The sequence below is a fragment of the Mytilus galloprovincialis genome, chromosome 1 (genome assembly GCF_965363235.1).
Source record: "Mytilus galloprovincialis chromosome 1, xbMytGall1.hap1.1, whole genome shotgun sequence".
NCBI classification, from domain to species: Eukaryota; Metazoa; Mollusca; class Bivalvia; order Mytilida; family Mytilidae; genus Mytilus; species Mytilus galloprovincialis.
Window position 1 is genome coordinate 108764235 of NC_134838.1, and position 25423 is coordinate 108789657.

At 32.7% G+C, this 25423-nt stretch overlaps 1 protein-coding gene across 3 annotated transcripts; it reads right to left on the minus strand.

Annotated features, from left to right (window-relative positions):
* Nucleotides 1–787: 787 nt before the first annotated feature.
* Nucleotides 788–24908, minus strand: LOC143050180 (uncharacterized). Of its 3 annotated transcripts, none has more exons than XM_076223802.1 (2): nucleotides 24858–24908; nucleotides 788–3685 (listed from the first exon to the last, which is right to left on the minus strand). In XM_076223802.1, the coding sequence occupies exons 1-2, from the start codon at nucleotides 24891–24893 to the stop codon at nucleotides 1052–1054; spliced, it is 2670 nt and encodes an 889-aa protein (XP_076079917.1). In that variant the 5' UTR covers nucleotides 24894–24908; the 3' UTR covers nucleotides 788–1051. The 3 variants fall into 3 exon arrangements, with proteins under 3 accessions (XP_076079917.1, XP_076079918.1, XP_076079919.1); XM_076223803.1 differs by lacking the exon at nucleotides 24858–24908 and adding an exon at nucleotides 7780–7955; XM_076223804.1 differs by lacking the exon at nucleotides 24858–24908 and adding an exon at nucleotides 4989–5120.
* Between the last annotated feature and the right edge of the window lie 515 nt (nucleotides 24909–25423).

Sequence of the window (25423 nt, forward strand, 5' to 3'; positions counted from 1 at the left end):
TGTGTTGTGCTGTTTAACCATTGTTTCAAGCTAAGGTTGAAACCACTGTTCCAGATAAGAAATTCTGCGTTTACATACATGTTTTACTCCGGCACATTTGTTTTGGTGTGTCTGTCCCAAGTCAGGAACCTGTAATCCAGTGGTACTAGTACCTATAGTTTTTGGTTGCCGTCTACATTATTGTTTTGTTCATGATTATCAGACATTTTGTTTTCTATTTTGAATTATTTAACATTTGAAATGCCGGGTTGATTTATTTGATATTCTCTTGAAATAAAGATTATCTCAAATTTATATAGATTACTGAAGTGTATATTGGTTTTGTTCATTGTTGAAGTTTGTACAGAGATCTACATACTGACATATGTTATCATTATCGTCCTTTTATCTCTGGTGGATAGATGTCTCATTTTAATAATACCACATCTCATTATTTCATTTTATAGCAAGTCATTCCTACATTAACACAATATTTTAAAAAAACCACACATATTTTAACCAACATCTTACTTTTGTGGAAATAGATGTAGAAGATACAAAGATATTGCAAAGATCCAGTTTCAAAGATTCAGACCCTATTGAACGTATATGAACCGAACCGTTCAGGCAACAATTTTAGCTCAGAAACAAACTGAGAAAGACAACCAGACGCTGATTAAAACAATTAGAATCTGGGTAAACCTTGGTTGCTATCTAATAAATGTTTACCAACTATCTTCCCCAACTGTTTCATGTAGTCCTTTTTTAATTTTTGTAACACTATACATATGTGAATGACTGTAAAAAGTTCAAAATTTCCATTTTTAATGTTTGTATATTTAAATACAATTATTAAATAATTAAACACAACTTTCACATTATCACAAATACATACAACAATAAGTATTAACAATCACAGTCATTTAGCACTTTCTACATGACAACAGTATATGTAGACCATTTTTCACATTTGTTTGAGATCAAATCTTGCACCTTTAGCCGAATGCTATATAAAAATTCGGTCCATCATGCAAAAGCATTTAAAAGAATTTATGATTGCACATAATAAGGGTCAAACATAAGTTGATTGCATGTTGTGTAAACCCCCGGTACAAAAAGGCGGCGCTTCAGAAGGATCATTATCCACTGTGGTATAACCGTCCTCATCCTGATGTGGACGTCTGCTCTCGTCCAAATTTATTCCCATGTCTTTTATTTTATTTTCTATCTCAAGAGACTCTGAAAAACATGCTCTTTTCTGTTTACTATCCAATAAGAAATAGAAATTTTCTCTTCTCTTCGGTGGAGGTTGTCGAATGCCATCGATATAGTTCAGCAAGTCAGCAGCCGACCACCTCGAAACGAATTCATTCGAAACAGTTTTCGAAGGATCTGATGGATCGTATGAGAACGATCTGGGTTTACTGAGTTGATGATTTCGGTGATTGCTTGAGGTAGAAATAATGTTAATGTCATTCTGCAAATTTTGTTGGAAATTTGGATTAGATTGAATTCTTTGTTGTTGCAAACGAAAGTTTGCATTGAAGTCTGTTCGAATAGGCTCGGACATTTTTCTATCATTTATATTTCTTGCGGGTAAAGCTGGAGGGTGATATTTATGAGGAAGCAACCCATTCAACCTCATTCTTAAAATTTCCTCATATTGCAGAAGATCATCTCCAGGAATAGTTTCATACACATGATCATCTTTCTCGTCCCTTCGTGGCGTTTGACATCCAGGCAATCGAGTTGTTGCATACGGTGAACAACCTGGCAGTTTAGTGGTTGCATATGGCGCACAACCTTCGAACACAATATGATTTCGTTTATCCCTGGAATCAAACGAATGATTCATATGAAATTTTTCTGAGTGAATATCATGTGATCTTATCTCTGGCTCACTAAGTTGTCTTGAAAATTCAGGATAAGAAGTTTTATCAAACTCTGAACTATGAGGTAGATATTGTCTATTTTGAAATGAAGGATCACTCCCCAATGGTCGCCTCACACATCTAACGGACACTTTCCCTTGTGACGACAAGAGGGCGGGTTGAAAGTTTTCACGAGATTGTTCACAATTTTCCTGTTGACTTACGCTTGTATTAACACCACTTTCATTTTCAATGTTTTTGACAGGTTTTCTTAAGACATCTGGCCTGTCTTTCCGCCATTGTACATGTCGCTTTAGTTTGCGAGATTTCATTTTGTTTTCCTGGTCCTTCTCAGCCTGTAAATCGTGTATAATCTCAAACATTGAACGCGCGACTTTTGTTAGTTGATAATTGTTTATTTGTGCGGGGGAGAACCTGGTTGGAGTTTGATTGTCCGTTTGCTCTTGATGTGTCTGCACCGGTGGTCCTGTCTCCTCTGTAATTGATTTGTTTTGTTGAGATTGTTCATTCAATTCATTTTGCACAAACGTCTCTGGTTTACGTGTAACAATTGCACTCGTACAGATGGGTTGTCCGTGGGGTGACGGATGACTGTCCGACATTGAAAAATAGTCTATTGGTAATTCCATCGGCGGAACAGGTCGATTGTTTTGTTTTTTCTTTCCGTTCACAAATATATTGTCTATATCGGCTTCGTTTGTCGGCAGGGAATCACTCTCGTATCCACTAGATATCGTTACTGGAGAAGATTCACACGACAGTGTTTTGGACGGCATTTCTTTTTCTGGTGTAATTACATTATCAAATGACGCAGACCGTGTCAGGTCAGAATTTCCAGTTGCACCACTAAGTTCTTCTCTAGAACAAACCCTTCTTGGGCTTTTTGGTTTATTTTTTGTATTTAAGTCCAACTTCAGGCGAAATCTTGCACTTTTTGAGTCCCCTGGATTAAAAGCTGAAACATTTAGTATATTATTACGGCGATCCAAATCGTTTGTCAAATTAACTGAGAGTGGAGTATTAGTAGCGCTACAACTTAGATTTAAATGGTTATTATGGATCTCCTCCTGAGGATAAGCATTAAGAGGACTAAATCCCACACAGCGATCAGCTGTTCGGTTTAAACACCCATTTGTTATTCTCAATGCTGGATTATCACGCTGACATACTCTATTGTCGGGTAGGTTTTTGTTCCTCGGATTTTGCTCACAGCCATTATGGTTCACTAATTGATCAGTTAAATGACAATTTCTAATTATATCTCCCGATTGACGGGTCCTCCATGAATTGCCAAACCCATAGTCCTTTGTCAGAGTGACATTAGATCTCTGATCCTTTTTTCTACGCTCATGCATCCTATCTCTATCACGATACGGCATATCAATGTTATCCAATCCGAGACTGTTTAAATCATTAACACCATGCACACAGTTTGAGGAATTGTCAGACGGTGTATTGTCCGAGACCGATCTACCGAGGCGACGTTTTCTGGCGATTTGATGCACACAGATAACCTCTCCAATGCGAAGTCCCAACTCGTTTTGATTCAGATGTTCATCACCAAGATTATGTTTCAGTCTATTTTCTTCACACGTTTCTTCGATTGCTTTATCTGGACTATCGCGGTGACGTTTATTAGATTTACGTCGTTTTGCTGAGATTGGTCCTGTATTGATATAATTGTTTATATCCACGCGAGTTGATAATACTGCCGCTGATTTTGTTGGATAGGATAGACATATAAAATCCTCAAAAGTAACATATAACAACCACATCTGATTTGTCAACTCCTTACTCTGATCTCGTAGATCATTCTGTAAAATAAAAATAAATAGTTAGTTATACTCTCAAAACTAGCATGACGGGAAATAAAGCATTTAAAAACTTAACCATTACATAAACAGTTTTTGGGGGTGTCACAGTTTGTTTAATTTTGTTTAGATTGTGGTTATTGTTTTGTTTGTTGTTGTTGTTGTTGTGTTTTCCTTCTTGTTTTACTGTGGACGGTTTAAAGGGTCGGTTGTTATAATTTTATCTCGACATATAATACATGTAGCCAATGAACAATGTGTACAAAAATAAATTGCTAGTACTGTGCAATTACAATTCAGATTTCTTAAACTAACATTTTACATGTTTCAGGTTCTAAGTTTATTATTGGTAGTTTTATTTTAATACCCGAATCAAGTCCAAACTTTAAACATAAAACATCAATGATACATCTGAAACTGCAGGATGTGGATGTACAGCTATGAAAAATCGAACTACTGAATATCTAAAAACTCTACATGGTCAATATGTTTCATATATCTCTTTTCTAAAGCAACATTATATTGCACTGAGGGGAAATGCATTATGGGTCATCATATATACATTAAAACAAGGATTTGTATAGCAAGTCTATACAAATCCTTGATTAAAACATGAGAAATTGAAAAAATCAACTCTTCAGAAAATCTTATAAGGGACATGGAGGTTATAAAGACATGAGTTAAGTAGTATGAAAATCTAATACGTTATTATATATGCTATTTACTTCACCTAAATTAAATAACTAATTTGCATTTTATGAAGTGTGACATTGAGAAATGGCCGTTGGATAACGCTTTGATGAAGAATTGTTATTGTGTTGTTGTTCAGAAATAATTATTTAAAGATCCAACACCTTAGACTGATCAAAGATGGATAGAAAGGACAGATAAATTATCATTTAAAATCCTGCCTCGCAATTTATTCGTTTTCCTGTTTTCATCACTGAAGTGTAACCTGTAATTATTTTGGTATAAGTGGAGATTCGTTACGAAAGGAGTCTTCGTGAACAATGTTATACGTACTATAACTTGTACGCAGCAATTCATCAAACCTGATAATAAAAACGAAACAAAGTGTAGCTGTAGAATGGTAACGAAACAAATAAATAATAAGTTTCTTTTTTAATTACTACACCCCCCCCTTTTCCAAATAAATAGTTTGTTGAATGCTATAAACACAAAGAAATCGTTGGCGTCATATATTTCATTTTATAATTGAATGATCTAAAGTAATACTGGCAAAGTTATCAAACATTGGAAACAACTAAAAAGTGTGTCGTTTTTCAATATTATCCTAATCGCTTACCTTTTACGACAGTATCGTGACTGATATTACCATGATAACAGATTTGTTTAAATCGTAATCAAATTTTTACAGTTTCCTATTTAAAACATGTTTTCGACGCCGTGTTTGTAATGAATGTGTTTACCATCAAAGAGAAAATGTGTGGTTTTGTTGATGACATGTACACATACTATGATAAAAGCCGAGGAAGTGAATCCTGCAGTTTCTTAACAAAAGAATTGACATGGATCATTTTTCACACCTGATGAACTTGAATAAGGTATATAGGTATAATTAACATTAACTATCATAAAGTTTGTCATCTTGTTGGGTCACAGCTTTATCATATCGACCACTTTCCTGACATTAATGTCCATAATTGATTTTTATAGCATTAAGTTTCACGGATTTTCTGGTTTAGTCTATTTTTAACCATAATTATGTTTTGTTTTCCAGAAACATTGTGGAAAACGCACTTAAAGTATAGCATGCTCATTTCCATTTACGTCAAATTAATTACGCAATATTTATTTTAATCAACTAGTAACGGATACAGCCACTGGACCAAAGTATGCCAAACTTGTTCCTCCAGCTTCCGATCCCCGATGTACCATGTATGGTTTTGTTAACTATAAACAACCCCAAAAACAACCATTCAAAGAAAACGACAAAAGTATCAGGATTTTTACCCATGTGTATTAACATATTAATATAATGAAATATTTACTTGATATAGTCTTCAAATGTAAAATAACAAAAATACCGAACTCCAAGGAAAATTCAAAAATGAAGGTCCCTTATCAAGTGGCAAAATCAAAAGCTCAATCACATCAAACGAATGGAAAACAACTGCCATATTTCTGACTTGGTACAGGCATTTCCTTATGTAGACAGTGGTTGTTTCTTGATCGTTTTCTTTGTCAGGTTTAATCTTAAAAGAATTGTGCTATGTTTTTTTCTAATTAATACCTCTTTTTTTCGTTTTTATAAGAATTTTTCGGTTGATTGTTGTTTTCGTAACGTCCAGTTGAAAATATTTCACTCATATTCAGGACGATCGTTAATATGAAGAGTCACCAAATATCAGTTTCATCATTCATATGCAACATGAAACTTTGTCATATCGAATTCATGCAAATTTTGTCCTTTTTTTACTTTTTTTTATTGACAAACTAGGTGTCATGTTCTAGTGCAATGTAATTGATCCATCTGAACAGACGTACTGTATAATTATAGCAGTCTCCACAGAAACTAAATCTTAGAAGCTATGTATACATGTATAGATAGTACGTTATATAGTACAGCAAATTGGAAATAGCTCAGTGATGCTTGATAAAAATTGATATATTTTTAATTTGCATTTTTATAAGTGAGACAAATAGCCTATAAATGCCAGGAAATTACCAATATATACATATCAAAGGAAAAGTAAATAGTTGTCTCACTTATAAAAATGCAAATTAAAAATATATCAATTTTTATCAAGAATCCCACTCCTTCAATATACTTTATATAAAAAAATATTCATTTATTCCGTTTCGTATATATAACTCCATATGTATGACTTCTTTCTAAACAAATGAACTCAACTGAAGAACAAAATCGCATTATTGACAAATCTTGTTACATTTCAAAAATGTATTTAAACTGACAATATGAAACTAAACTAATATTTTTTTAGAAATAAAGCTACATGTGCATATATTGTTTTTTCTTTCCCAGATGAAAATAATTTCATTTTGATTAGAGACGCAATTCAATTCAAAATTCAAGGGATGAATAATTTGCATCAAACCGCCTTCAAGATCAATATCGTGTAGGGCTGAATTACGTAGAAATATATTTTGCATGAAAATATCCAGAAATTTTGAATAATGTTTAGTCAGTTTAAGTACAATATATAGATTCTGTAGTATTCGAATTCATAGATTTGACAAGATTTATTATTTGAGTCTGCGAGTGAAAGAATTTTAAGTGAAATTGGTCTAACCTATTATATTGTTTGAGATACTCATGTATTTGTGGCATTAGTCTTTTTTGTTTTTGCGTCTTATAATTCCTTATAAAATAAAATTACGTACGGATTAGTACAGTTACAATCAATCTTGCTGTAAATGTGATCCGTCCGCCTACAAATTTTAAATGTGTATTTAACTTTCAATTTAGATTACTGTGTTCATCTCATTTATCAACAGTTTTACAAGTTCGTTAATAAATGATCTTCCCTTGATCACAAATTTAAAAGGATTGAAATTGCTAGACTGGGTTGCCATCTACCCGATGTTATCTGAGGAAATTGATTTATGTTTTTAATAAAGTGGTCAGTGGCCTTATAAGTGTTAATCTCAAATTAGATACCCATTAAAACTATACTATAACATTTTATAGACCATTTATTTTAGCGAATCTGGAAAACTAGGTATAACAAGCAAAAGGAGTTCAATATTCAATTAAATTGAGATTCAGAATAATGATTTATTTATAAATGAAAGTTGTAAAAATAAATTCCGCGCGACACAAAAAGTCTAGAATACATTGAATGTTATTGCTCGATTCAATATTTTCTGTGCAAGAATCCTGCCTCTATTATTTAATAAAATTGAGAATGGAACTTGTTCCGCGAGAATTTTTTCTTACAAAAGCCTGATTTTGGTAAAATAAACTTGCGTTTAGAAACATAGATTTTGAAATAAATACACTTCGAGTAAAAACACGTTAAACATACCAAGCTCATAAAGTTTCCTAACTTCTCAACATCTCAACATCAATTATAGTACTTGAATTAAAATAAAATCAACAAAAAAAAACTTACTTTTCCTATGGTTTGTAAATCCGAGCCATATCCATTCAGAATAAATAATTAAAATCAGTAATAATAACTTTTCCAGGGACGTTTCAAATATATAATGTAAATAATAACTTTATAGTATTCCAGACATAAATTATTTCCTGTGTTATAGTCAGTGCATATCTTCTACTACTATACACCTGAGATTTACCTGGCTAATGTTGTAACGGATGATTTCATTGGACTACTTAAGGTGATATAGCCAAATCTAATCACAATCGGTGGCGTCGAAGCAAAACATTAGCACAAAACCTCGAAGAAGACTCAGATCACATTGATAAACTTCAAATGTGCATCAATAACAATTAAAATGAATATGAAGTCTATTTCTCACGGAACAATATCATCGACTTAACAACAAAACCGTTTCATTCTAATTATATATACAATGATTGACAATTTGGGGTAATTTTTTAACTAAAGACGCGTTTTATTCCAGTTCACCTGTTCTGTACAGGTTAAGTAAATCTATACCTATTTCATTGTTGTTTCCTTGGGCTGTTTACTTTAATTATTATAATTTCTTTCAATATTTATTTTACCAAATCGCAATGAACAGATCCGAGTGTTGATTTTGATCAGGTTCTAAACCTAGATCAAACAAACTTTAGGAACTAGTTTTCTGATATTTCTCACTGTAAATGTATTAAAAATTAAATCAATTAGCACATTCGTCTTGGGATGAATTAATTGCTATGTCCTGGGGGAAATTGCTAAAAAAACATTTATTTGAAGTACATTGGTTTTCTTTGATAATAAGATTACCGGACTAACCAAATTAACGAACTGATTAAAAGGTATCACCGATAAATAAATTAATATCTATACGCTAATCTAATTTTCCATAAATTATAATTTAATCACGTAATTGTTGGAAATGCTATATTTATTACTATATTTATTGTTCTCAGATAATATCTAAACAGGAAAATCGGATAGATCGAGTTGGTTCCACTTTTTTTAAATTTTGAAAAAAAAATCCTATCGGCATCTTTCCACGTCCCAATCAAGACCCAATTCTTCCTTTTTAGTAAAAAAAAAATCTGATTTTGGTGGGAATCTCCAGCCGACACCTGTCATACCCCCTGTCGAACATCCCGGATCCACAACTGTTTCCAATACTAGGATTATATATATATATAAGTAAGCCAAACGAACAATGGTTAGTTACCTACTTGACATCCGTTCTTTGTGGAACTTTCTTTGGGTTGAAGATGTTATCAATATGACACGGATAAAGCCCCAATCCTAGATACGAACAAATTCTGATTATGGTAAAGATAGGTTAGTAGAGGGATTTTACGGGGATTTAAACCTTTTTTATCCTTATTTTGTTTTCTAAGCTGTACAAATATTAGTACGTCACCTGTCAATACAGGCTAAATAGAAAGTATGTAACATTACATGTGACATAGATATATTAGGATGTCACATGATCACGGGGTATGATTGATTTCAATCAAACCCATACAAATAAAGACAGGTACTTTCAAAACACCAACTATAAGCTACATGATGCCTCTAACTATACACAACATAGGTTGCAGCGCATTGATTCTAGTGACGACGCTGTCAATTACACCGATCATACTAATTTTAGTAATAAGTGGACGTTAATATGGCAAGCCGTTCTCGTCAAAACTATGTTTAAACCATTTTTCGAAAAATTTACACACTGAGAATTACAACAAAGCACACTGAGATTTAAAAACTTTAAAACGCACACTGAGAATTGAGAATTACACACTGAGAATTAAAAGTTACACACTGAGATTTCATAAAGACGCACTGAGATTACAAAAATGAAAAACGCACACTGAGAATTGAAAATTACACACTGAGAATTGAAAATTACACACTGAGATTTCAAAAAGACACACTGAGAATAAATAAACTGAAAACACACACTGAGAATTTGAAATTACACACTGAGAATTTAAAATTACACACTGAGATTTATGCGCACTTTTTATGCGCACATATCTAATTAGCATACTTAATCTGAATCTATTACAAGCTTAAAACAACAAGGGGACAAAACTCGTTAGTCCTTCGATTTGGCTCCAAATTATTAATAAAAAAAACTTTAGAAATACAAGAACAAGAAAAATACTCACTTACTCTTATTACAAAATATAACCAAATGGTGAAAAACTTTATTAAAATTATAAGAAAACATTGGAACAATCTGCAAAAGAATGCAGTGAAATTTTTACTCAAGTGTCTATTATAGCATATAAACGTAACAAAAATATAAAAGATTAACTAGCGAAATCAGGGAAACAGTTGGAAGACTTTGAAAAGGGACACATGTTTAATTACTGGTAGTAATGATCTGAATTATATAGACAACAAACTTATGAATATGAGCGATGTTAAGTCTTGAAATCTATTACGAATGTTGGTTGAAGGAATCGCATTTCATTATAATGACAAGAGTTCTTGAGACCAAGATATAAATCTGTTGAATTATTCATCTCATGAATATTCATTAGTAATTTGCATAATAATCTCAGTGCGTATTTTTGAAATCTCAGTGTGTCAATTTATTTCATCTCAGTGTGTCTTTTTAAAATCTCAGTGTGTAATTTTTAATTCTCAGTGTGTGTTTTTTATTTTTTTTTAAATCTCAGTGTGTAATTTCGATTTCTCAGTGTGTTATTTTAGGTTTTTAATTCTCAGTGTGTATTTTTTTCGAAAAAAGGGTTTAAACATAGTTTTGACGAGAACGGCTTGCCATACGTTAACTCATTTTTGTTTGAAAAGCTTAAAAAAATATAACACTTTGAAAGCAAGTAGTCCTATATTCGAGGACGTGCCCTTTCTGCAGGTGTTATTTTTTATTTGAATTCCAGTTAAAAGAACATGCATTATATTTTTCATTTTTGTTTAAAAAGTACTAAAATACGCAGTATAATACTTTTGAAACCAAGCAGTCCTGAAGTTGAGTGAGTGTCTTTCTCGGTATATTGTTTCTTTTAGTTTTACTTTCTACCACACCCTCGTTTGCTTTAAATATAATATTTGTATATCTCAGCAACATAGAGTAAAAATAAACTGTAACAGTGATGTGAACTTGTAAGTCGTGGTCATATTTGGTTTTTCCCAAATGAATCAAGACCCTATGGGAAATATATCAACATTAACCTTGATTTCTATGTTAAAATGTATAAATATACATTACAAGAAAATAATAAATAATAGATATCATTTTTAGACACGATTTAAAACAAATGGGGAAAAAAATGGGGGCATTCAGGTAGATGAGATATAAAAAAAAAATGTAATGCAAATATTTCATGCATGTTCAGGACGAGAACAAGTTAACAATAGATACAATAGGTTAGTCTTGTAATAAAAGAGGTCATCTTGGATGATGGTCGGGGAAATTTGGACTGCAACTAGAAAATGAGGGTATATTGAGTAGGGACAGAAATTTTGCCGTGCAAGAGACCACATGTATATGGACCATCAAAGAGTTGTTGCAAGGGTTCTTAACGTGCAAAGAGCCGTTATTAAAAACTATAGTTCTGGCAAATTAATACTTTGCAAATTATCTAAAGCAGAACCGTCTTTCCATCTGGAGAACTGTTTTTATTATATATACAGGATAAGATATTAAAGAACGGACTTGACAGCATATATACGTTTGTGTTTCGACAAAGTTTGAAGCTAAATGTGAACATCAATATCGTACTTCGGACTGCAAATATACATTCTTGACCTGTCATATGAGATTTCTATTTTGATGAGTTTTAATCAGAATGAATTGTTTGAATCGACTGCAATTTTGATTATTCAAACTAAGTCTTTAATGCAAAAATATCAGGCACTTTATTTTAATTAAAAACCAGAAGAGTGTATTGAATTTACATTAGATTAAATTGATAAACGGATAGAAATAAAGAAATTTTATACATAAAAGTAGACCAATTATGAATGATAAATATTACATAATATTTATACTGTCCTTAAAATGGCAACAAATGATCCGATTTAATCTTGTTTTTAATATTTATTGCCTATGATTGCTTTCTCTTAAAAGGGATATGACAAGCGGAACAAACGAAGTGTCTGGAATAGCGAAGTGGAACTGAAATTCAATGTCGGGAATATAAAAGGGTATTAAAAACTAAAATTAACGGCTTGGGATATATAATTTTCCTGCATGTATTCTCAATCAAAAGACGATGACCGAAAGTTCAATGGATTCTGCTTCTTTGTCGAAGTATTGTTACGAATTATTAATAAGATGCAAAGCAATAAAGAGAGTGACAATAGTACGTTATTCGGGAGCAGTGACCGTGATCACAGTTGTCACGCTATAAAATGATGTATTCACTAACACTATAATAGTGGTAAGTTTGAAGATCGGACCTAGTTTATAACAAGAGAAATAAGAGATTTGTTGTATGTATCAACGAGAAAACAACAACTTCTAACAAATCACAAAATATATCATTTTTTTAAAAAAACGTAAACAGGTCTAAACAATACGTAAATCTCTTAATCGTCTGAATTAAAAAAAAAAATGTATGATTTATCAGAGACTCATTCACTGAGTATCGTCATGAACGACAAATTTTTCAAATGACAAAATAAACAAGAGTACCCAATCTGAAATGTCTCGCCTTCCTTACTGACCATTTATTTTATGTTGATAGTTCTAAATATGAAAATTTACTACAACTATCACATAAACATAACATGAACTAAGAAATGAGGTCAAGGTCAGAAAAACCAAACTGGAAATACATCAACACCTTTCAATCATTCCAGACCCCAAATATGCTTTAGATATAGTTGACCTATTGCACAAAGTATTTAAGAAACAAAGTTAACCAGGAAATTTAAAATTGGTCAACTAACCATGAAATTGAGGTCCAGGTTAGATGAACCGTGCCAGACAAACACGTTCATCTTGAAATCATAACATGCTTTAAATATAGTTGACCTATTGCATGTGGTATCTGAGAAACAAACGTAACTAGGAAAACTTGAGATTGACATTGGAATCATGAAAATGAGGTCATGGTCATATGATAATTGCCAGACAGACATACACACCTTACACCCATTCCATACACCTTATATAGTTGACCAATCGCTTAAAGTAAAGATTAAAAAAAAACATATTGAGCAATGAACCGTAAAAATGAGGTCAAGGTAAAATAAAAGATTTCTGGCTGACATGTACTCGTAAAATATTTTCATACACCAAATATAGTTGACATACATTTCAAATATAGTTATCCTCATTACTGATAAGAGAAACATTAAGAATTCTAAAAATGTTAACTATTTTTTTTCAAGTAGTCACTGAACGATGAAATTGGGGGTCAAGAACAATGGACATATGACAGACGGAAATCCTCATAACATAAGGCATCTATATACAAAGTATGAAGGATCCAGGTCTCCTACTTTCCAAAATATTAAGAATAGTTTAAGAAGTTTTTAACGCCACCGCCGGCGGATCACTATCACTATTTATAGCTATCTTCGACAAATGTCACAGGGTTGACAAACATAACCCTACTCCTACCAAAAAATCCAAAACAACAACAACAACAAAATAACACTTGAAGATATTATGATAAACGACAGTTATTCGTCAAGGTTCATTCCTCAGTGGGACATTAGAAAAAAACATGTGGCGGAGTTAATCTTTTTTTTTTTACTCTGAACCCTCTATTTTTCTTGGGATTTTTGCAATAGCACTTGCAAACGTAAGTTGCAATTCATGAATTGCTTGAACTTTATTACCACTTCTTTCGTATATATGCGGCCCTATTCCATGTAGCAAATATTGCTTTTATCTGCCTGTTTAAGAAGTTATGCTTAGTGACACGGTTTATCAAACCAATGTTATAAATTGTTTGTATAAGGTCGACTTCCATGTCCTTGTACAACATTTACACAAACATTTTTGCGCGGTAATGAATAATTACTGAAGGTGTTTTGGATCTCATGAATTCTTCAGAAAACCAACACCTGTTTCAGTATTAAATTAATTAGTTGACAAGAAAACATAATATATTCCACAAAAGACATAAAAATGTCATCCCCAGAATAACCATAATTATCTAATTAATTATTTATTATAATGTATTATAATATGCAATGTAACTCTAGTTACAATTTATATATTATTTGTAGAATTCATTTTAAAGAAACCACTAAAAACCACTAAAGAATCATTTTCCTTTTGTTTTATGGTGGTTCCATGGTCTGAACTTATTTCATATATATGTATACCTTACTTTCGTGTCCCATTTTTCACAGAGTACAACTTTCGTGCTTGCATTAGCCCGTATTAGCCCGCCGTACTGTTATTGCTTTGGAAATTGAAGTGCTAAAGATATTTTTGGCAAATGTAATATTCTTAGGTTGTTTTTTTTTTTTTTTTTTTTTTTTTTTTTTTATCATAAAAGATATACCTTGTTCTGCGTCCATATGTAATAAATGGTGGACACAGATATATGTCTCGTTTTTTCTTCTTCTTCTTCAGTTTTTATAGTTATTGCAAATTGTTAAAATTAACATAGCAATATGGCCTAAAAATCTCACTGAAACTAACCGTGAATGCTATTGCAAGTGCTGTACAATTACCATTGTCATACCAATACAGTAGTTCCCAATAAACGGACCCAGTCACAAACTAATACACGTAACTAAGCAAAAGTTCAAAAGACAATAGATCATGAATGAGGGCTTTATTGTTTTGGACATTGATCAGGCCGTTAGCTTTATCGTTTGAATGGTATAACATTTTTCATCACGGAGCCTTGTACAGCTTGTTGTGCGGCATGATGGGTTTTACTGATCGTAAAAAGCCGTACGGTGACCTTTACGGTGACCTTTACGGTGACCTTTAGTTGTTGTCTCATTGGTAATCTTACCTCATCTTTTTTTTTCATATTGAAAGAATTGATCTTATTTCTTTCAAGAAGCGAAGAAATAAAATGAAAAATGAAATTCATGGTGCTGTATAATAACGAGAGCCGTGGTGTAGTGGTAAGCGCCTCGGACTTCTAACACAAAGGTACCTGGTTCGATCTCCGCTCCGGTGAGAAAAATTCAGCTAGGGACTGAATTTTCGGATCTTCCTTGACACCATTTGTGAGTATGGTCTCGAGAAACGATGATAGTCCGTCGGAGAGGGAACGATAAATGCATAAAGCTGAAGGACGCCTCCGGGTGCGGGAATTTCTCGCTACATTGAAGACCTGTTGGTGACCTTCTGCTGTTGTTTTTTTCTATGGTCGGGTTGTTGTCTCTTTGGCACATTCCCCATTTCCATTCTCAATTTTATAACCCGTGTTAAGAGAGAGCAATATCTCTTGCACGTAAATGGCACCCTTGTAAAATTAGAATAGAGCAAGCTAATGCCGATACAAGGCAGCACTCGCACCCGCAAAGATGACAGGGATTAATATAAGTTGTAATAACTTGTTTCCCGATCCACTATAAATAAATATAAGATGTGGTATGAGTGCCAATCAGACAATTCCTCATTTAATTCAAACAAATATACAAGTTGTACATTGAGGCCAAAGGTAAAGCTCAGATGAAGTTTCTATTGCCACTAGACTCACCATCTTATGACAATACATCTACATGCCACATATTCAGAAGCAAGGTCAATTGAAAATTATATTTTGAGGTCAAGGTGATATATACACACTGTATCCCGATGACACATCCAACGTGCATAGGTCAAGAGTCAAAATGTCATATTCTGGTCAATAGTTCCATGTCAAAAATATACACAGCAGTCATGCACGAAAGTTCATCATGGAACACGTAACAATGTCTTATGTCATGATGCACTACACATGCCAAATACAGAAAACCTAGGTCAGAGACAGAAACACAAGACATATAACTAAACTCAAATGGAACGGTACTTGTATTGCAGGTCACTACAATTGCCTTCAAAATAGAACATAAACTCTGGCAACACTGCAAACCGTCTTTCACAAAAGTTTAACAGGATTCTTTGCAACGATTATCTTACCACTATCAATTGAGAATCGAGTCGTGCAGTTATGTCAATAAATTTAAACGGTAACCACTAAAAACTATGGTTTACCATTAATTTCAAACCTAACCATGTGATAGTTCTATGGTAAACTGATGGAAACACATGATACAGTCATGAAATTTAATATTTGCAATAGTACGACCAGAACAATACAAGACAGAGTTGTAAACAAATGAAAGTAATGATACATACGAATATTTAATCACAATGCACAAATAAGGAACCGTAGTTTTCATTCAATTTACTTATCTAAAATGTACTCTTGCGTTAAACAATGGAAATTAACACTGTATATTTATATAAACGATCAATCTTGTAAATAAATATGTTTAAACTAACGGTGGTTCATGATAGTATCCGTCGGGTTTCATCTTAACATTATATTTACTCAGTAGATTTGCAAAGTGAGATTTTGTTATAAAAGATTCAGATTTCTCTGAATTTCCTAGTTCGACGGTTTGATTATTGTCCAGGTTTAATATACAATGGAAACGGTTCATTGGAATTTCCAGCCATAAGCGTTAATTACTATTTTATTCCGCTAATATTATCACCTTTTCGGGAAAAACCATTCATTATTAAACAACTGTTACACATTTTTAGAGTATGATAAAATTGAGAATGGAAATGGGGAATGTGTCAAAGAGACAACAACCCGACCATGGAACAGACAGCAGCAAAAGTTCACAAATAGGTCCTCAATGCATATATAAAATAACGTTTGTAAAATATGCAAAAGAAGAGGAAAGTCCATCGCACTTCATGAATCCTATATATATATTCACTTTCTTCATGTGTAGATCTTCTAAAGGAGATATTGTAACAGTATACAAAGTTACGTCATTGTTATTGGATATCGTACGAAGGAGTTTTACCTTTCAAGAACTTTCAGTTTTGAATTTGGTTTGCAATCCATTACAACGATACCAGAGACGGTTTGAAAGCATGCTTACAAAATGTACCTGAAATACATTTTATTTCATAATTGCACGCAATGCATGAAACTTGTAATACAAAACTATAATTTTTTTTTTCATAAATGTATTTAATATTAAACCCTAAGTTGTTAAGTCGCCATTCTGACCCTAAATACATAAAGCAAAACTATCAAATGTCGACAGATAGACAAAAAATATATACATTCAAACCACGCCATGCACTCAAATGTTCTTTCATCGGGGTAAATATCTTCAAATATTTTGAAAATTGAAACCAATTGAAGTATTAATTGTAACCCAGCACCAAATGTTAGGGTGGTGAAGCTATAGACGGTGAATAATGACGTAAACATTTTGCGTGTCCACAAAGAAAACAATGGTTTTATTATTAGTAATGTCCACTTAAGAGTCCAGTAATGATTTTTACATATGTAATGGTGACATATTATTACCAAATGACACATACTGACTCAATTATTGAGGCATAAAACTGTCAATTTTATGTTCGTAAATGTAAAAAAAATGATGAAAAAGTTATCAATGAATTTTGGCAATAAGGTGTTCGTCATATTGCCTTGAGTGTTTGATGTTACAAAATCTGTATAAGCGAGAGCTTGGACTATATATGTATAGCCCCCTTAAACCATTTGATATCTTCGGTTCTGTTCGATAAAGTCCATAAATCATTTTTGATGATTGCTGACAACATATTTTCCATTATAGCATTTTTCAGGGAATTCCTTTTCATGACTAAATGTTATTTAGAAAAAGGATATTATTGATTTCCATTAGATAATAGATTAAAAGTGACCTTAACGACGCCGTTCTACATTTTGAAGTGCTTAAATGTTCGATCTGGGAATTTGGAAATTTAATACTTATCCTCATTAATTGTTTTTCTTGCAGCTTTCATGTATTGCATGTATAGTCTTTATATATACTGTACAATATATTGAACCGTATGCGATGAATCTGATATCTTGATTTTATACCTAAAAACTTCTAATATGTTGCCTAATTCTTATATGTTGCATAACGCAGTCTTTCCGTTGGTTAAAGAAAAAAAACAAAAACAAAAACAAAAACAAGATTCCATACATCGTCTTTCTGCAGTCAAAAGGAAAGTCTAGGTTTGCCAGACAGCATGGGATGTCTACTAGTCCACTATAATATGAAGCAATATCACTGACCACCATTTATTGGACTTCACACGAGTAACGCAACTGGTGTAACTAAGTGCTATAGGGACTAACGCACTAACTCGATTCCATCCTAAAGTGGTTTATTGGGAGCTTAGGGGATTCGTTTTGCTGATTTTTTCCCCTGCAAACTATGTTATGGACATCTGTAGTCCACAGAAATTATGGGCCGATATGCAGAATGTGTCTTATGTTTTATTTTTAGGCTAGACTATTTGACAGAAATCAAATATTTACATCAAAAGATCAAACTGGGCGTCGAGTGTTCAAATGATAAGTCCCAATTGAGTACTATAAGAACGTAGTTTCTCAGACAACGTGCTGGTTAGAACAAAATGTAAACATACATAAGCTATCTCTAGCATTATACAGTATCGACCTTATTTTAGATTTTCTGAAGGTTATTATCCAGATTTACCTCTGAGAGAGCTAACTCCAGTAATTTTTGCGCGGCAAACACCTTTAAAGACAGTTGAATGATTTCAAAATACACGTGTTCAACAACTTGAATGTTATATAAAATATTGAGAATGGAAAAGGGGATTATTTCTAAGAGACAAAACCCCGACCAAAGAGCAGACAGTATGCATTTTGTCCTTAATTTTGGGAAAAATCTATTCTGCCATTTCACGAAATACTTCCCGTTTGGCAGGTTGGCTGCAACTGAGTGCTCACTTAATTAAGAGCCTGAATAAAACTTACATGAAAGGTTGTTTTATTCAATTTTCGGGGTTTCAGAAAGATGATTAGGTAATGATAGTGTGTTTAACCTCCAGTTGGAATTGTTTCAATAATGCATATTTAGGACGAAAAACTAATATTTACAATTTTGGACTGCCATTGGAAAACAAAAGTATGTTGGATAGGGACAGTCTTTGCAATATAACATGTGAGGATTCTTAAATGAGTGGCAGTAAGGGTTTTAACATATAGAGAGCATAACAATTAATCTCTCGACATTTTATATATAGGCATCGAATTTCACTGTGACGTCCCAGGCTATTCTGATCCGATCTCTGTTCTGGATCAAGCACATATCTAATGGCAATGTCAATATAATTAAAATATACATGTATATATAACTAAATCAGAGGTCTATATTTTAGTTAGATTGATGCCAATGTCTTACATATGCCAAAACGGAATAGTGAAATCTACCGGGAGCATACTTAAATTGGAAATTGAATGTAAGAGGTCATTATTTTGTTATCCCATCATCATTTGAAGATATCTGAACGATGCTATATTTGACAATCAACTCATGATGATATATCTTACACAAATTTATTTAACTAGACTATACAACACATTCATGTTTTTTTTTATCAGCCAAATATGTTTTATCAACCACAGTGATATGCCTGGCTGTTGGGACTTATTCCTTGATCTTTTATACAAGTATCTGACCACCGCCGTTGGAAATGTATTATGACATGTTTTATACGAGTACATGAGGTGAAACCGGGCTAGACAGGCATATTTTGCTGAAGAGCAAACGAAGGTGTCGTATTAAATTTCCTCAAAAGGTCCTTATTGAAAAATAATTCCGTATTACATTACTTGGAATGCTGCACATTTTATAATTTAAAATTTCGTCCAATAAATAATATTGGCAAATACCCCCTTATACAAGTGTGTATTACAAATGGTTCTGGGAATATAGCCCAGAACAATACTGTACCATTTATCACAATATTTACCTAGCTCAGGTGAAATAATTTATGAGCAAAACTACATTAAGTTGCGAATTACGGAGAGAAATTATTGTAACCCAATCCTGTGAGATACCTTGTTAAAGACGACATCACGCGAGGTGGGTGATAGTGGATATTATAGATAAAATCTCGTTTTTACAGGTGTCTGACCACAACCTTTGGAACTGTGTCAAATCAGATGACCAACAGAAAGAACATGTCAATCACAACCTTGTAATTAGCATGAATTAATTACAGTGAGAAAGCATAATTAGTATGTGTATTGGATACAAGATTTATAGGAACACAATAATAACGTTTTTTCCAGCTTCCTTTTTTTCTTGTTTGTCATTGCTGGAAAGAGGGGGAGATTCTTTTACACTGACGATTTTCCAGTTGAGTATTGCTACTAATCTGCACGAACAGACTTCAAATACTTGTTAAAATGGAAACACTTTCTGTGTATTGTGTCGTAGACTCTTTAATTTCCCTGCTACATTCTTATTTTGCGGGTTCATGGTGAGTGGATCAATTTAAGGATTAACTGCTCGTACTTTTGCTTTCACAGAAGAACAAAAAAATAATGGTATTTCCAACAGTGCATGCTCAATGTAAAATGACACAGACATTTGGAACAAGTCTAAGGACAACAGAACAGGTTAATTGCCAAAAAAAAAAAACAAACCGAAACGACTAAAAACTGAAATATTCTGCTTTGAAATCCCGTAGAAATCAGTTCTGCACATCTTTCAAGATAAATTTAGTAAAAATCTGTAATCAACTCAAACATACAGAGTAATTGAACATGCAAGGATGTTTTTTTGTTAGAAACATTAATAGTTTGAAATCATTAACATGAGTTCATTGTAACAGTACAAAGTTATAAACTGAAGTAATATCTACTGTTGTTGAATTTGTAAAATCATTTAAAGTCCCCCACAAAGACGATCGTTTTGTGTTAAATATTGACTGTTCCTGTTAAAATACCAACCCCCATCAACAAATATTTGAAGTCAACATAAAGTACAAGAAAAGTAACTTTAGTACCCGTACCTAATTAACCTGGACTATCTACCTGAGCCTTCACCTGAGTGACAACCAGTTGATACTTATCTACTTTTAAGTGATTTTAAACTTTCCTTGCTATCGTTTTCTATCAACTATTCTCACTTTTGATGTTTAATAACGATTGTCAACACAAATACAAATCTTACCATAAACACCATATCTTAAATCTCAAATAAATCAAAAGGACTTTATACTGTTATTTATTATTGTCCACTTGTCAAATCGAGATAATAAATTGATTTTGAATTATTGGTGTATTAGATTCTTCAAAATTTAATACATATGCATACCAACTATCCCGTAATCCATGCGGTATGTTGTGGCGAAACTAAGGTGACCAGTGAATTTTAATTGAAAACGGAAAAGTAAAACCTGTATATTTATCATGGTATTTGTATGAATATGATATTTTCCCATGGTAGATACACGCTTTCTAGACATAACACTGGCTACAAAGGTACACTGACCGACCCGACTTAACATTTGACTTAAGATGACAATCTTTATCCCATACGTAAAGCACTGGTCAGGAAAAATAAGCTATACAAGGACCGTATAAAGGAATACCCACATTGTTATCTTCAAAATAAACTCGTATGCTGCTGTGTTATATATCTATTTTTCGTTCATTATTTTGTTCATAAATTATGACGTTATTTTTTCTTGTTTGACTTACATTTGTCATTTCGGGGCCATTTATAGATGACTGTGCGGTATGAGCTTAGCTCATTGTTTGAAGCCCGTACGTTCATTTCTGTGTCATTTGGTCACTTGTTGAGATTTGTCTTATTAACAATCATATCACATCTTCACTTTTATATCTTTTAAATAATTGTATTACCAAAACCCACTCAATGTTGTATAAACATGTATGCATCACAAGGAATACAGCATCGATGCCAATTGTTGAGAAGGGTAGATTTTGTTTGATTCCATTAAAGATGTATGTTAGTATGACGTCCTTGGTCCCACATACAAAATGCTTCATATGGCATGATATGCATTAGCAAAGACAAACAGAGACCCAACTGATAAGGAGACTATAACAGTATATTTGCAACTGTTTTATCGACATAACTATTTTTCAATAATTTCCTGTTAAAGCTATACTATAGATATAGTTTACCATATATAAATATAAACTAAGTTGTGAATCGGCATTCTTTTTTTATAATCATAAATAATATAATACACAAATATGAATGAATCATAGCAAACTTCACAACAAATGTCCTTCAATTAATACCTATACAATATATACTCTATCTACCCTTTGTTACACATTGTATATATAAGATATGGATCTTGACAATAATAAATCTCTTATATATTTAAAACTATATCACACGCAATGTGTATAGTTATGGAAAACACTGATTAATTACCACACTGAACAGTTCAAGGGGGTGCATACCCTCACCAGAAAAAAAATCAAAGCCTTAAAGGCTGTAAAAGCAATTGCTACAATGTTAATGTTTGGGGACTTTTATTTTTCATCCACATATATACAAGAATTAAATCTGACATGAGTGTTGTCTAGTTAAAAGTAAGAAGGTTTTAACTTTATATAAATAAAAGACTTTAGCAGAAAGTCATTTTTAATATGTTTTATATTTCACAAGGAGACAACACATTTACCAGGCTAAAGTTGGTGTCAAATATACATGTGCTGAAACATATAACTCAAAAAGAAATCATCATGGATTATCCCCTAGTAGTGTTTGTAACTTCCTTGGCAATAATTTCCTTTATTGATTTAATTTTAACAATTTTCATTATTAATTTATATTTAACCATTAACACAAATGATTAAGTTAAAACATTTCAACTTTCCAGACGCAAATGTTAAAAAACGGGAAAGAAATAAAATATCTTACAAGACATAAACATGTAAAGAATAAATGTATATTTCAGCTTAATAAAAATATTTTCATAATGTTACTTTGTCATCATTTTTAAAACTAAGTTCCAAACATTATTGCTCAGTTGATATGTGTCCTTCTGATGCGGTACGAGCACAGGCACTTGTTTCTATCCATAGGAAGGTCGATTATCCATATAAATAGTTTTATATGGATAGTCGACCTTCCTATGAATAGAAACAAGTGCATGTGGGTACGAGATAACTACAATTCTCATGCAATCCCGAAAAGGGGGGTCATCACAGACAAACATGACATTAAATCGTTATCACTGAACTAGTATATATATTGTATAGGGGCCAGCTGAAGGACGACTCCGGGTGCTGGAATTTTTCACTGCATTGAAGACCTGTTGGTGACCTTAATTCTGCTGTTGTATGTTTTTCTATGGTCGGGTTGTTGTCTCTTTGACAAATTCCCCATTTCCATTCTCAATTTTATTATACGAACAAGAACAAACAGCTCTACGTTGCTTTGATATTTATCAATTTTCAGGAAACATTGCGAAAAATGATCTTCAATATTTCGAAAACATGTGAAATAAAATTGCTAACACGGTGGACCGTCGAGTGTCAACAAACGTAGTAGACTTGTTCACTGAAAAGACGAGGATAATGGTTTCATCTGACATTTGTTATGCAAACCCAGTTTTGATCATGATATTTAAAAAGACGTACTTTTTTTCAATCTATGTATTTATAAACTAGAAAATTCCAAATTGTAAATATCTCTTCATCTGGACGGACTTGGCATCTACTAGTTTGGACGGGTCCATTTCATTAGTAAGGTGATCGATAAATATTACGGAGTTTTGACAGAAAAGGAAAACGAACTTATTGTTATGTGTTTTCAACAAGGGTTTCGTTCCGCTAAATTATTTGCGCAAATAAAGTTTGTCTATTTTTAGATTACGGGTAATAATTTGACACTACGCATTAACCTGTGTAGTGATTTTGATTTTACGATAAATGTATGAATGAACGATAATTTTATGAATGAACAAGAGCACCTGACCTCTTAAAGAAACACAAATTAAACATAAAAACCGTATTTATTAGGAGATAATTCAGTTAAATTTTCAATACTAAATCAACAACTGAAATGAATCCATATTTTGTTGAAACATCGTACGAACGGCGGAAAACGGAATCGCATTTATAAAAATGCACTTTTTTTCACTCGGACTTCTATGTTATTTGATAGTCAAACGGTTGACCCTTTAAATACAAAAATACATCTACAAGAACATATTCTGAAACTTCTTAAATCCACTAACTTTTTTTTAAAGTTTCAAGCTATGTATTGCATTAGAAAACATACATAGGTGTTAAAGAATGACTGACCAGGAGCCTGTTTAACAAAATACTATGGCTTGATCTGGGCGGAGTCTCTGATGTGGGTCACAAAGATGGCCATACGCGACGGCATAAAAGCAATTGCTTTAAAAACTAACAAAAATACTTGCTCTTTAATGATAAATATAAGAGGGTCACTAGGGTAAGTATGTATATAAATACATATATAGTTAGAGTTTGTTAGACTTGGTATATGCAGAGACAAATAATACTATGATTATTTTAAATAAAGGAAGATGTAGTATTATGAGTGCCAATGAGACAACTCTCCGTCCAAGTCACGATTTGTAAAAGTAAACCATATACTGGTCCATTTACTAGTATGTAGTAATTCCTATCGATATTTCACCGCTTTTTTTTATTATTAAAAGAAGGAGTTATATTTTAACTGAGCACTTTGCATGCAACACTGAGAAATTTAGAAGAACACTATCAAACCGTTTTTTGTTGTCTGTCATTTACCGGTACGTAAGTTGAATAATCAGTACTGACAACCCTACATACCAGTGGCGGACCCAGAAAGGGGGGGGGGGGGGTCCGGGATTTGGACTCCCTTTTTTTGACGATCAATGTATTTAAATGGGGACATGTAGTTGGAACCCCCTTTTTGTCCTGGAATAGGAACTCCTTTTTTTAAATGGCGGGATCCCTGATATTTTTACTGTAAATCAAATCAGTTCGATCGAGGAAAGTTTCAAGGTATCGTCTTCAATTTTAAAATTACAATGTAACATGTATATAAGTCAGCATCTGATGCCTTCATATGATGCTTAAAACAATCGTTGATTAATTTCTAATGTTAAAAATAAGCTAACCTACCATTTCACATCTCAGCTGAAGTAACAAATTATCCATATTCGTGCACTGTATGTCCATGCAGGGTACAAAGTAAAATGTTTTATTTTTTTTTTTTTAAATCAAATAACACCCATAAGTGAAGTGTGGTCAATATATAATTTACACATTTAGATGCATGCCATATGTGTTGACATTATAATTCTCAGCATACTCATTACAACCATAAATTAAATTTAAGGACACCTTAAGCAAAAATGTGTAGTTACTATTTTGACACCGACGATAATGGCAGAAATTAACATTGTTATCTATGTTGTATCAATTAATTTTATGGTCTAAATTAAACTCGTTTGTGTCTCATGTTATTCAGATGGCCATGGGTTAGTATTTTTATCCAGTTAAAATCAGATTTATTATTTTGTAAAACTAATTGCTGTTTGGCATTCAAGAATGATCTCGGGCAAAATCTTAAAAAATAATATAATTTAATCTGAAATGTTTGCGTCTATTCGATTTGTGTACCTATTTCGAGAGAGAGTGCAAACGAATTTCCACTGCAAGCTGTTTTATTGTTGAAGTAGTAAATT

Excerpts from the sequence above, each read along its gene's own strand:
- LOC143050180 (XM_076223802.1), bottom strand. The coding sequence starts at position 24,893 with ATGGATAATTTGTTACTTCAGCTGAGATGTGAAATG. Across the intron at positions 3,686-24,857 it reads TTCAGCTGAGATGTGAAATG|AATGATCTACGAGATCAGAG; the intron begins GTAGGTTAGCTT and ends TTTATTTTACAG.